Source organism: Melitaea cinxia, chromosome 22 (assembly GCF_905220565.1).
Source record: "Melitaea cinxia chromosome 22, ilMelCinx1.1, whole genome shotgun sequence".
In the NCBI taxonomy this organism is placed as follows: Eukaryota; Metazoa; Arthropoda; class Insecta; order Lepidoptera; family Nymphalidae; genus Melitaea; species Melitaea cinxia.
The window spans coordinates 12886334-12901386 of NC_059415.1; the positions used below are offsets into that span (position 1 = coordinate 12886334).

At 35.1% G+C, this 15053-nt stretch overlaps 1 protein-coding gene across 1 annotated transcript in view; it reads right to left on the reverse strand.

Moving 5' to 3' along the window:
- Nucleotides 1-1211: 1211 nt before the first annotated feature.
- The window catches only part of LOC123664639 (doublesex- and mab-3-related transcription factor A2), a 50782-nt gene continuing 36940 nt past the window's right edge, over nt 1212-15053 (reverse strand). The window contains exon 6 of the mRNA XM_045599157.1: nt 1212-1939. Within this exon, the coding sequence (XP_045455113.1) occupies nt 1212-1939 (728 nt within the window). The remainder of the gene's footprint in view (nt 1940-15053) is intronic.

Below are 15053 nucleotides of genomic sequence, written 5' to 3' on the forward strand. Positions count from 1 at the left end.
ATCTAACTGCAAAAATTTACAAAAAGAAAAAAGATAATCATTAAAACCTCTATTACATAAAATCTGTTTCATAATTACATATAAAAATTCTATCTAATCATCTAAGTTACTTGATCATTAACTAATTAATTACTTATAATGAGAACTTTACGTATAATAGGTACTTGTTTATTTACAAAATGGCGTCTAACGCCTTTTATCCTTCAATATTACAATATTTATATACTTCATAATGAGAAAAAATATTTGTTGATAACTATACGGTAAACTAATTCTACTAATTTTCAGACAAGTGTAGCCTCTTTTACACTAATCGCCTTTTTTACGTATATTGCCGCCATTTTTTTATTTATTACCAACCAGTATTTTTTTAATTTCATAAACAAATTTTTGATTTTTGACAGTTTAATATCCCAACTATTTTTTTTTTAAATTAATTAAAATATTAATTAATTTCTTAAAGGACTTTAATGATAGGTAAACTTAAATAAATATTACATTTTAAAACTAAATCTAATTCAAAATGGCGACACGTGTAAGATATCAACATTTGTTCATATTATCTATACATATTTACATTATAGGTATGTCTCTAGTTTATCTTCGTATACTCAAATTTATCGCTAAAATTGTAAATTACTATTTAATTAAATCCACAGATCGATAAACCGATATCAATGGGGTTTTATGTTCATTTCAATAAAACTTGTACAAAATTACATTTAACTGTCAAAATATACTTATTTTACTTACTCATCAAATGTTAGCTGTTATTAAACATAAAGTGTAGACTCGACTATGATGCCTAGGATGATAACGATAAAGGCTTTAGTTTTGAAATTCATTATCAACAGAATATAAAATAATTATTCTAATACAACAATAAAACCTAAAACCACACCTTAGTGAACTATTACAATATAATCGTATTTGCATTTTTGTACAAATTTTACTAAAACTCCAACAATCATATTAACTAATTTATCACAACTATTTAAACGGAAAACATATTTACAGTGATCATGGAACTCGACCACACCGTGTACCGTATATTTTATCTAGAATATTCTATACAATAGCTATAAAACTTACTTCAATTCTATGACACAAAACTGACTCAAACACACCATAGACTCGAGTCTCTAATCAAATTCCACGTCACATTTATGGCCAGGTGCTCCTTAAAGCACTGTCCAATATTTAAGGTACCCCTAATCGGAAAATCCATCATTATTCGTATTGTCAGATGTCGGAGAAGTTCCAGGTGAAGGTACTTGCAACTGTCTGCCGTACATCAGTTCAGAATGAGGCAGGAAAGAGGATAAGTACTCTGGCGGAGGACGTATCACAGTTGGCATGTATCTCGTACCACTGTAGGGGGGTGTCAGAAATCTTCTAGACGGAGAAAATTTGAAGCTCTGATTCGATAGCGGAGAAAAGGCAGATCTGGACTGATAGTTCTGCATGTATGGTGACTCGGGGGTCAGGCTGTAGGACTGTTCGGGTCCATTCACCATCATCTCCATAGCAGCTACCACATCTCCTTTGCATCTTGCCAGGATCGTTTCAATTTCCTGTCGACTACGTTTAGGGAACACCTTTATTAGAACGTCAACTGGGGATTTCTGGAAGGGCACAGCGTCTTCTGGCTCGGACATTGGTCCTTCTTTTGCACGGCGGTACTTGAAGGTAGGGTCCCATTTATCTTCATCTTCTTTTTTGACTTCATCTTGTCTCTGCTCCTTCATGGATAGGTTCTCTGGTGTTAAGGACGGTTCGGAGTGGTCAAGTTCTTCTTCCACGTTCAGGTCATGTTCTGAGGGGGATCGTGGTGGTGGGGTGGAGAGAGGAGGAGTCTGCGCCGGTGTTTTACTCTCCTGCGTCATTTCTGGTGTCGATGGACTGGAGCAGACCTCGGTGATGCGCGCTCGTTTGTGAACTGTTGACAAAAGGAATAAACGTTGTAGTAACAGTCTTAAAAAATGTTATTTTAGTTTTAAATTTTTCATCATTACAGTCTATACTACTGCTGGACATAGGCCTCCATAAGTTTACGCCAAAAATAACGTGAACTCATGTGTTTTGCCCATAGTCACCACGCTAGGCAAGGGGGTTGGTGACCGCAGGGCTGGCTTTGTCGCATCGAAGACGCTGCTGGCCGTCTTCGGCCTGTGTATTTCAAAGCCAGGAGTTGGATGGTTATCCCGCCACCGGTCGGCTTTTTAAGTTCCAAGGTGGTAGTGGAACTGTGTTATCCCTTAGTCGCCTCTTACATCCACGGGAAGAGAGGGGGTGGCTATATTCTTTAGTACCGTAGCCACACAGTACCTTAAATTTTTAATACACGTAATATGTACCAAGCACTTCATTTACTTTTTTTTGCATATTGTTTTCTAATGTTTACGCGAATATCACTCATTACAATGAAACAACTTTTTCGGATTTTATCGCGGTTTAATAAGTTTTTTTAGATATACGACGTTTCGGACACTTTACAGCAACCATGGTCACGGGAGTCCTCCTACAAAGTTGTTTCAATATCATATTTACTCTGAAATTTAGAAGAAAACATTATCAAGAAGATTTAAATCTATTTAACCAACTAACTAAAAAAAAAAGTGTAAATAAATGTTAAATTTATCATGAGAGGATATTTGTTACTCTCTAACGCAAATGTAACAAAAATCAATACGCAGATAAAGAGATGGCTGGAGATTCAGAACATGTGAACTTTTTAACTAAAATTATCTCATCATCTTAGGCGGGGAAATCACGAGACGTAGCTAATCACACCTGACTAGAAAAAAGGTCAGGCTCAACCAGATCATCCCGAGTAGAAATTTTCGTGTTCCTTAGAAGGACCGGACCGGGCATGCCTGATCTGGACCGGATAAGGTATGTAACGCAGAAGATTTGTATGGACCTGATCAGAATGAGATGAGATTTCCTGATCGGATTGGAAGAAATTTCTACTCGGGCAATAAATAAAATTGGAGTGTCTATTTTTAATATTAAAATAACTGCTTTTTACCCAATGCATGTGGATGTGTACACGGTACATACACCAAAATAACATCTTTTACAATTTTCGTCTGTCTGACTGTCTCTCTTTCGGTCTGTTTGTTTGTTCTGGCTAGTCTCTGAAACGGCTGGACCAATTTTGACGGCTTTTGCTGGCAAGTAGCTGATATAATAAGGAGTAACTTAAGATACTTTTATTTTAGAAATTTATTTATTTTATAACTCTGCAAACTGAACAATAACATTTTGTTAAATTCCATGCGGACGAAGTCGCGGGCACAGATAGTTTAAAATATAGTTGTTTAACACCCAATTTCAGGAAATAAGGACGCTCCGAGAAGCCTGTGAACGCCCCAGGAGGCTTCGAGCTTCTGGAAGGAGCTGGGCTGGCTGAATTAGTCAGCCCTCTTTTCACGCACAACGGACCACCTTTGTGTCTAAATGCGGAAAATCGAGCCCACAACAATACAATACAAAAAAAAAACACCAAATTTTTACGCTAATTACTTATTTTTTAAAACGACCTTCTTTAAAATTCAAAACAAAGTGATTTCAACGCAAGAACAAACAACCAAAAAAATGATTTTAATTTTAAAACACTGCAAAAAAAATCAAAATTCATTCAGACTAAATTTCGTCTTAAAACAAACGAACATGTTTCCTTTGAAACATGTTTCGTTAAAGCCTCAGCAAGTTGGTGAGAACATCAAAATCCTTTGAGCACACGGCGCTGATCAAACACCGGGACATTGCACTAGCGGAATAAAACAACTTAAACTGACTTCAGCACTGTTCGCGCTTCGAATAATTAGTATTCCTTATTATTTTATTAACTTAACAAACCTTCAGACGTTATTCTGTATTACAAACGTAAATAAGCTGAAGCATTCTTTATTCTTTATCTAATCAAAATCCAATTATCGGGGCAATTGTTTAAAAACGATTTGTTTTACACATTATGGAATTCTAAACAATTTTTAATATCATATAAAAAAAAAGAGTTATAAAGAAATTTTTGATATGATGATTTTATATTCGGTTCTAAGCGACAGCGGGACTCTCCTTCGTTCGCTTCCACCGCGGAACTCGTTTTTAAATATTTTATTCCAGAGGAACCTTTTACAGTGTATTGGAAAATATATCGGAATAGGAAAATATATATCTAACCTAACCTAACCCACCGTCTTCAATTTTTTTTCTTTCTCGTACAAGTGGGTCGGCGAACAATCGTATGGTTCACCTGATAGTAAGCGATTACCGTAGCTTATAGACGCCTGCAACACCAGAAGCATCGCAAGCGCGTTGCCGATCCAATCCCCAATCCCCCCAGGAGCTCTGGTCACCTTACTCACCAACAGGAACGCAATACTGCTTCAAAGCAGTATTATTTAGCTGTGATCTTCTGTAAGGTCGAGATACTACCTCAGTCGGTCTGCTCCATATTTTGAGCAGGATTTGTCCTGCTTTGCCCTGCCTCAGTTAAATCTAGTTTTTAGAAACACATTTAGCGAATCATTTTTATTTATATTGATAACTGATATCTGTGACTTTGTCTGCAAAAATCTAGTGTCATCGTGTATCTAATCTCCGAAACGACTGTACTGTACCGATTTTAACGAAATTTTTCATTGTCCAACTTAAAATATAGCCTATATTTTATTTCGATTACTGCTCGCTATGTTTTTGTTGCCACAATAAAATAATACGGGAGTTGCGGTACGAAATTCGCCAGGTCGTCGACTAGTAATTAGGTATATAAATCTCTTTCAAAACATTTCTATTATAATCACACCTAATTAAAAGTTCATTATTTACAACACAATAAAATATTTTAAAAACTCCAGAAAGCAATACAATAAACAATGCCTCTTCGTTTTGAAATAATATTAAAAACTCTTTGGTCGACTTCTAAAAGAAAGCACAAAACACTAAAACAATATTGTCACAAGTCGTAACGCACGGCTGCGGCGGGTGAGTATACTACACAATACACACAACTCATACACACGATCATTGTTCTTGTTTTTTGAGACATAAAGACCATAATAGCTTTTATATTTTTCCCACGTGGTTCATTGTACCAATACCTCAAAACAACGATTATGTAAAAGTGCTATACGTGTAGCTGTAAGCTGTTTCGTAATACGTAATTGTGTTTGTTGGAATATTACTACGATATTTAGCGAATACGTTTCAATAAAGTATAAATGTGTGTACGTTTTATTTTTTAATATAGAGAAATGTAGAAAAGTCATAAATCTACATACAATATTTAAATCTAAATTAATAGCAGGGAATCAATGTTAGTAGACACAAAATAAATATTATTATTATCAGAATTTTATAATTGATTATTTTAATAGCTTTCAGAAGTACAGATATACCTAGTATCTTCTCGAAATCATATTACTAGCGTTATAACCACAGCAGCGTACTAAATTTTTGTTATTTTGTAACACAACTTGGCAATTATGAGAACAAGTTGAGCATAGGATTAATAGAAATGAACTCCAAGAAACCTCAAATAAACCAAGTAAGTTATATTATCTAGTATAACTAGCCCGTTGGCGTAGTTTGTAGTGGCTTTCTGCTCCGCTGGTTGCGGGTTCGATTCACGCCTGAGTTTGGGTGTAATATTTGGATTTATATATTTAATATTTCTATGAATATTTATCAATTTTCTTTAGATATAACGGTCAACTGCTACCTATAACACTAGTATTAAGTTGCTTACCATAGAAACAGACATAATATAAAAAATATGTAAAAATGATCATATACATATGTTACCCCATGGTATAGCATTTCTTAATACCAGAACACATTACATACAGACTTTTAAGATAAGTTCTATACCATAACATGGCAACGGCACGGTAAAAATGGTTATCTGGAAGAAATTGTTCATCAGCTATAACATCGTTTTATATATCTTTGTATTATATTTATTTGTTGGAACCCTAAAAACGAGTGCGTCTTAGACCATACGACTGAAGTAAAACTTCTGCACAATAAGTCTGCACCGTGTCTTAGATATACGAAACCTAACTGACTATGAGAGAAAGAGAGAAAGAAAATGTGTGCCTGTACCTCTTTCTCTTGCTACGCTCGCCTGCCTGATCACACTTTTCGTAACTCCCCAAGCTAAGGGTGCATAAAGAAGTTTTACTTCAAAATAATTTATTTCTATAATATTTTTTACAATTTATCACACAAAAGACACGGAAATGACTCGCTACTTCCCTTACGGATGACAAAGACGATAGTTAATGCTAAAATTCAAACTTTAACATTTATTGGTGTACAATAAAGTATATATTATTATTATTATTATCGGGGAGGAAATACCACGTAGGCATCATACAACAGTAGCTGTATTCAATACTTAACGCCATTTCTAACGCCCTCTGTTCCGAGGCTCGCACAGACGCCCGAACAAGTGATTGTTCGTGCAATTAGAGTGCGAGGCGTTTTCAGTGATGTGTGCGAATTTAATGGTCTATGTTATTGTTTTTTAAACGAGGAGGGGGAAGAGGGCCTGTGGAGGGGGAGGGGGTAGATTCGATTACAATTTGATCGTACGTACACGAGGGCTGTGTGTGTTTATTGTTCGCGTGTGAGTTTCTTTTTTATGTTTAATCGTAATCGGTGCTTAGTAGGAGTCTGATTGGTTCAGAGCTTTATATACACAACATCACATATATAACAATGTTTATATTTTCTCATATACAATATCAATACACAACATAAAACTTATATGTTATAAACCCTATGGTTCAGTTAGAAATGAATGATAGTTTACACGTAGGTATGTAGTTGAACAATGAATGAAACAACTTTTCCTCCCGTGACCATGGTTGATGTAAAGTTTTCGAAACGTGGGACATTTAAAAAGCTTAATAAACCGCGATGAAATTCGAAAAATTTGTTTCATTATTCTATCCACATGTCTTCGACGTATGATTGAAAATATGCATCTTTTCGTTTATTTACTATACTATGTATGAATAGGAACATACGAAGGTAAAGAGAGAAATTAGCATTTAATGATAATTAAAATACACACTAATGTACCTGATGTTAAGATGTCAATTTTTAACCGACTTCCAAAAAAGGAGGAGGTCCTCAATTCAACTGTATTTTTTTTAATGTATGTTACATCAGAACTTTTGACCGCGTGGGCCGATTTCGAAAATTTTTTTTTAATCAAAAGCTGATGTTTATCATGTGGTCACATTTAAATTTTATCGAGATCTGATAACTACTTTTTGAGTAATCTTTGATAACGCGTAGTTATTTGACTTTTTTTTTCGTCGATCTACGTTGTATTACTTGTCGATGTAATTGAAGTCGGTTTTTTTTTTTCGTTTATCTGCAAACACAATTATTATTTTATTGACTTATCAATCAACTACATATTTCTGTTAACTAAACTTTTATTTTATTTTTCTTAAGTATTATTTTATATACTTATGTAAGTATTTTCTAAGTAAGTTGCTTAAAGTATAAAACACAAACAAAACATAATATCATATATACAAAATATGATTGTGCCACTTTTCGCCATTAAAAAAAATTACCCCTAAATAAAACCCTCAAATTAAATGTTATTAACAAAACAAACAAATGGCTACCACAGAACATAGTAAAGTATTTAATAAATAATAAAAATAAAAAGTAAATAAATAACGTGTTCAATAACAAAACGAACAAAGAGAAATAACACAAAGCTTAATAAAAACTACGCCCCCACAAAAGTAATTCATTTCAATAATAAAGCACTCCATACAATCTCCATACAAACTAATAATATAACTGGCCATTTTGAATCTCATTACACAAGCGAGACGGCAACATTTTATTACGTTTTTTTGCTATATTGAAAAGAGACGGGTGTATTTATTCTTTTTAATAATACATTCAAATAAAGAATAAAGACATCTGCTAAACATGAATGTGTTTGTTGTATGATGTGTGTATGTGTGTGTTGGTTAATTGTGTTATAGTGGCGTTCGCTTGAATATTAAGTATTATATTTTTATTTTATTTGTTTTTCTTTTGTCTGCGTGATCTCTATAGAAAATCAAACAGACGATTTCGTATTGAAAGCGATCCTCGTTGCGTACGGAAACATTTGTACGAGTTTATGACTAGATAATCCTCCCGGTTTTATCTGTGCTAGTTTTATGTATCCAATTTTCGACGTATTTTTATTAGGTATGTATACATTGTTCTATAGTTATAAATCTTAAGGTGATGTTTTATGGCCTACCATTTGCCTAAACTGACTAGTAGACCTTGCAACAGATTATTCGCCATACAAATAGACACTTTCACTCTCGTAACTTTCTTTATACAAAAAGGTGTCACTCAGCTTGGAATTTAGTTGAAAAATCCAGCACTGGTACCCTATTACGATTATCGCGACAAGTATCAGTTCTTTTAGAAAGAAATATCTAAGGCAAAAAAAGAGTATTCCCTTTTTTGATATCGCATTCCATTCGTATTCAGCCTGTAACGCCACACTGCTCGGAATAGGCCTCTTTTTCCATGTAGGAGAGGGATACAATGCTTCATATTAAATATAGGTAATTATGGAATATATGAACGCTCATTCATATGTCATATAGTTATCGCAATAACCAATCCCGTAAGAATGACGGGATAGAAGTATAAAAACAAAAAGTACTTAAGGTAACACTAAAGTACTTAGACCGTTTACCACAGATTATTACAATTAGAAAAAAAAATGATCATAGCTAAACAGAACAAACAGCTAAAATGACAAGGTTTATTAGCCTAAACGTTACAACACAAGCTTTTTTTTTATATTTGCAGGGACTCGCTGCTACATCTAACGCGATAAATGGGTTGTTAAAAGACTTAATTAGCATTCGATGCAAAGGAGACGAAGTACGGTACGGTACCGATTTCCAGCCAGCTACGTTCATCTCAAACTATATAAACTTACAAACTTTTATTATACAATTGTGTTTGCGGGCAAACGAAGAAAAAGCGACTTCAATTATATCGACAAGTAATACAACGTAGGTAGACGAAAAAATAGTCAAGTAAATAGGCATTATCAAAGATTACTCCAAAAGTTGTAATCAGATCTCGATGAAATTTAAATGTGACCACATGATAAACATCAGCTTTCGATTAAATTAAAAATCATCAAAATTGGTACACCCAGTTAAAAATTTCTCTGGGATCCCATCATAAGATCCTGGTTTCCTTATCATGGTACCAAACTAGGGATATCTCCTTTCCAACAAAAAAAGAATTATCGAAATCGGTCCATAAACAACGGAGTTATCCCCGAACATACATAAAAAAAAGAAAAAAATATATATGGTCGAATTGAGTAACCTCCTCCTTTTTTGAAGTTGGTTAAATAAGAATTTATTTATTTATTTAAAACATTATGAAGACAAATATATGTTGTCAATAAAATAAGTTAACCATCGCCATGAACTTGTAAACGTCGAAATAAAATCATTAACGACTCGTTTCACTTCACATTGACGTCCGATGAAACGATTCGTTAAAAATAATCGTTTTTCAACAAGCTCCGCGGAATCAGTGAAGTGTTTGTGTAAATGTATGAGTGCTTCATAATGTTCATATTCTGGTAATACTTCCTATATAATCTACATACAATGACGATACATTTTTCCATACAATTTTTATCTTATATGGGTTGTTATTCAATTGTTTTTGATATAAATAAGTTGGTTTCAAAATGGTAGCTGATACTAAACTTTATGATTTCATTGTCCTAAAGTTTGTAAGAATACCCGCTAACCCGCACTGGAGCAGCGTGGTGGATTAAGCTCTGCTCCTTCTCCTACATGGAAAAAGTGGCCAGTAATGGGATATTACAGGCTGAAGCGATTGTAAGAATACATGGGTGGATGTTTCTTACTCTTTCAAGCAAAACCAATTTGTAATTAAACTTAACGCATAAATATCTAATCTATCTATATCTACATCCAGTATAACACATGGGGTAGTTTTTATCCCCAACATTCCCATGAGAGCGGAAATTACACGCGTGAAATCGCAGATGCAGATGTTATAGATTATCAATTATTTACGCGGTCTTATTGTTTACAAGAAACTAAACAAGTCATCCACTAATAAAAATTAAATTAAAAATTAAAAAAAAAACCGACACAATAACCTGAGTTGCCTTTAAAAAGTAAAAAATAATTAAGGAAACTCAACCTTAAGGTACCTAAGGACCGTACCGCAGGAATACTCATGTACTTTCCCTACTTTACTGTGTACTTTTCAATCCTGATGCCCCTCAATATCTTAAAGAACGGTTCACGTATCTTTGCAATTCCCATGAGCGATCCCTTAGATCTGATTCCAATTTACTTCCAAAAGTTCCTTCCCATAAATCCTCCTTCTACTCTAATTCCTTCACTGCTAAAGCTGTCCGCCTTTGGAATTCTCTTCCGCTTTCAATAAGACGTGCTTCTACTCCAGCCTGTTTTAAGCAACGTCTAAAGAAGTACTATATATCCCTTAACATATAATAATATTCAGATTTTAACATGCATATTTTATATTATCAATATATATTTTACAATTATACACGTATATTAATACTATTTTGATTATTTATGTATGGATATTTGTACTTATATGTGTATTTGTATGAATTAATGAATCTATCATACACTATTTTTATTCATCCTTAAGAATATTGTACACTTCCTATCCGTCACTACTATATCATGTCCTGTGCCCAAAGGTTATCTGGAAGAAATCGCTCTTCAGCGATAAGATCGCCTTTGTACATCTTTTATTTTGTAATTACTACTGTTTGTTTATATTTTGGTGTACAATAAAGAATATATTATTATTATTATTATTATTATTACCTAAGTATGTACGAGTATTAATAATTCTAAAAAAGATACATCTCGTTGGTGGACCGAGGGAAACGCCCGTAACTCACCTTTCATACAAAAAAAAAAACTAAATTGAAATCGCTTCATCCGTTCGCGAGCTACGGAGCCACAGACAGACAAACAGACACGTCAAACACCTCTCTTTTTGGGTCGGGCTTAAATATTACAAATCGAATACAAACTTCCATTATACAATATAACTTACAATAACTGAGGTAGGGCACAGCAGGAATTTCCTGCTCAAAATATGGAGCAGCCCGACTGGGGTAGTACCTCGACCTTACAGAAGATCACAGCAAAATAATACTGTTTTCAAGCAGTATTGTGTTCCTGTTGGTGAGTAAGGTGACCAGAGCTCCTGGGGGGATTGGGGATTGGGTCGGCAACGCGCTTGCGATGCTTCTGGTGTTGCAGGCGTCTATAAGCTACGGTAATCGCTTACCATCAGGTGAGCCGTACGCTTGTTTGTCGACCTAGTGACATAAAATAAAAAAAAAATAGTTTAACAAGCTCTGGAATACGTGTTAACGATGAAACAATGCCTAGTATTTTTTTATTATATCACCTGCCATCTGCAAAGCAATATTCTTTTCATTATCAGGTTGTCTGGAAGAGATTGCTTTTTCAGAATAAGATGGCCTGGTTACACAATTTTGTGGTTTAATTGCTTGTATCGTTAATTCTATTCTTATGTGCATTAATGCATATTAATTATTTGGTTTCCTCAAGTTTCAGTCATTATAATGTCCCACCAAAGTGACCAAGGTTGCTGTAAAGTATTCGAAAAGTCGGGCATGTAAAAACCTAATAAACAGCGATAAAATACGAAAAAAGTTGTATCATTATATTATTGGAACGAAGTTCCTTACGGCAGGCTTGACATTTGGCTGAGCGAGCGAACTGAAAAAAATTTGATACTAAAACCGTAAGAAAAATATATAGCGGAAGTGACGTGATATCAGTCACACGACTGTATACTTAATATGACGTTTGTAAAACTAAAATATTACTAGTACATAAACCTTTTTAAATTATTTATGTAATATTATTACTTTTTTACTGTCAATCGAGCAATCTCTCTCTAGAAGCAGAGATCAATACTCGCATCGGAAAAGTGGCGACTACGTTCGGGCGGCTCAGTACAAGAGTGTGGAACAACAAACATCTTACCAACAGGACCAAGATGATAGTATTTCAGGCCTGTGTTTTGAGCACGCTCTTGTACGGAGCGGAAGCGTGGACGTCCTATGCGAAGCAAGACCGTCAGATTAACACTTTTTATATGCGCTGCCTACGCAACATCCTGGGTATAAGTTGGAAAGACAGAGCGACCAACGAGAGGGTTCTACAATTAGCGCGGATGCCCAGTCTAACTGCCATGCTAAAACAGCGTCGGCTGCGTTGGTTGGGGCATGTACACCGGATGGACCCCTCTCGACTTCCGCGGCAGATCATGCTTGGCGCAGTTGCGAACGCAAGGAGGGATGTTGGGAGGCCTTTGCTCCGTTTTAAAGACTGCGCCAAGCGCGATATGGTCGCTTTTAACATAAATCACAACAGCTGGGAAAAGTTAGCCGAGAACAGAGACCAATGGCGTAAGAGCGTGAAGAATGGTCAACAACATCACGATGAAGCCTGGTTTGGACTCTTATCGGACAGGAGAAACAAAAAACACCAGAACAGCGACATCAGTGACACTAGCACATCTTTTCCTTGTTCGGTCTGCGGTAGAGTCTGCCGCTCCCGTATCGGCTTGTACAGCCATCAGAAGAAATGCTCTTTAGACACCGTTTAAATCGTCTGGAATAGACGTAAAGGCCTATGATGATGATACTGTCAACAACTATAAATAACGACATATATTTTTTTATAGTTTGAATTATTATTTTATTTTATTTTACGGTATTTGTTATTTTCTAAAATACTAAATTTCCTAAATATTTTTATGTGCTTAATTAAAAACCAATCAACAAAATAAAGAAAAAATCAAGAACTAGAAAATTTATATAAAATTAAACATTTTTTTTCTTCACATTGTATTACTTCTATACTATCCGAAGGAACTTCGTTCCTACCTGGTGTCCCATGACACCACATAATTTTATCTTTTTTATTATATAATTTTAATACTCATACATCACACGAAACAACCAAGCGACACATCATCAAACACAGACACAACAAACACAGCCCACAACACAGCACGCAGCACAGCGCTGTCCGCCGCAAGCCGCGTCGCAGTAAATCGTGCGCCGGGCGACAGCGCCGTGGCGCGTTTCCAGTCTCATTGTCTCTTTGTGCGCGTTATTTATCGGCAATAACTCTGTCGCCGCTCGACAAGCCTACGAGGTGTTATTGCTTGGCGTCGCGCCGAGTGGATCGCGCCTATTGTCCCGCCCAACAGCCTACATACTGTAAAATCTTGGGTTGATAAGCGATATTGAGATAGGTGAGCTTTTTCATATGGAAATTTATTTATATTTATCTTTAGTTTATATTCAATGAGCGTTGGCGCAATTTGTAGTGGCCCTGTTTTTGTTCCGGGGCTTGTTGATTCACCTTTATTTATACAATCATTATTTCTATGTATATTTATCAAAAAAATTAACTATAACAGTCAGCCTACCTCACAGTTACTTATACCACAAGGATTAAGTTACTTATCATAGGAACAGACGACCGTGTACGTAAGATAAGAAAATCAATAGTGAGCAACTCTATCTACGCTAGTTCAACAAATTTGTATGCAACGCAAGGCGTACGCCGGCGGGAGAGACCAATATTGGCATTTGGCAATGGTTACAAAAAAAAGTGTGATTATGGAATAAAAAGTTTAGTGTTATTATGGAAAAAAAGTAGGCTACAATTCGATTAAGAACGATGAATAAATTGCAACGTCGTCTGTGGTCACACTTTATATCTTACTAGCTGACCCCGCAAACGTTGTTTTGCAATATGTGTTATTAACCCCCTTAACCCCCCCCCCCCCCCGCCCCGCTTATAACTTAGGGGTATATTAGCCTTAATTTTTCTTATGTTTTTATTTAAATGGATATTAAGTGAAAAATTGATTATTCTGTTTTACGTTTCATTATTAAGATTACAAAACAGTAGGTTATTCTTATTTAACAGGACTAGAATATTTCTATATATTAATACGTGAAGCAAGAACTTTGTACCCCTTTTTACGAGAATTGCGCGAACGGAGGAGCATGAAATTTCGTACACATTTAGTTTATATAGAGAAGGAGTGCAAGTGCTTGTATTTTTTTTAATTATGCATAAAAATATATTCATCATTACAGCCTATACAGTCCACTGCTGGACATAGGCCTCCACAGGTCCACGCCAAAAACAACGTGAACTCATGTGTTTTGCCCATAGTCACCACGCTGGGCAGGCGGGTTGGTAACCAAAAAATGAATAAATGAATTAAAATAACATTACACACACTACCATGTATTTGACACACACACGCATATTTAATTGATTGTCAATTTCTGTAGTCAAATTGAAAAATGTTAAAAAAGGTTCTTTATTTTCATAATTATTTGGTTTTCTTTAATTTAAATTTTAATTATTTATTCCGACCAATCCCGACCTATGGGCGACCACTAGTACCTATAAGTAATTTACCCTAAATCACAAACGGTTAGTTTCCTACGAAATCACCACAGAAACAAATCATTATAGGGTTCACCATAATTATAATATTCGTCTCAACAAATAAATCGACTACTACTCTCATAACAGTAAATTTTCCAAAAACTGGCCGGAGCGTATCATCTTACTCACTCATATTATTGTCTCATAATCATTTATATCGAAATAAAACCCAACAGTGTTACAACTTATTAAAAAAAAAAAAAAAACAATATAGAACCTCTTTACAGTTCATGGGCACTCGTTAAAGTGTATTTGTATAAAACTAATTTGAATTTACGTATTGAAGTCCATTAATCTGCGTAAACACGGCGAAATAAAAATCAGAAGCCCATTAGTAGATCTAGGCTTGATCGTGCAGTTCCCAACAAAACGCACGGAAACTAGCGCCCCTAATAAAAAGACTAACAGGAAACATTTAGGGGCTAATTGGCTGCCGGAAGC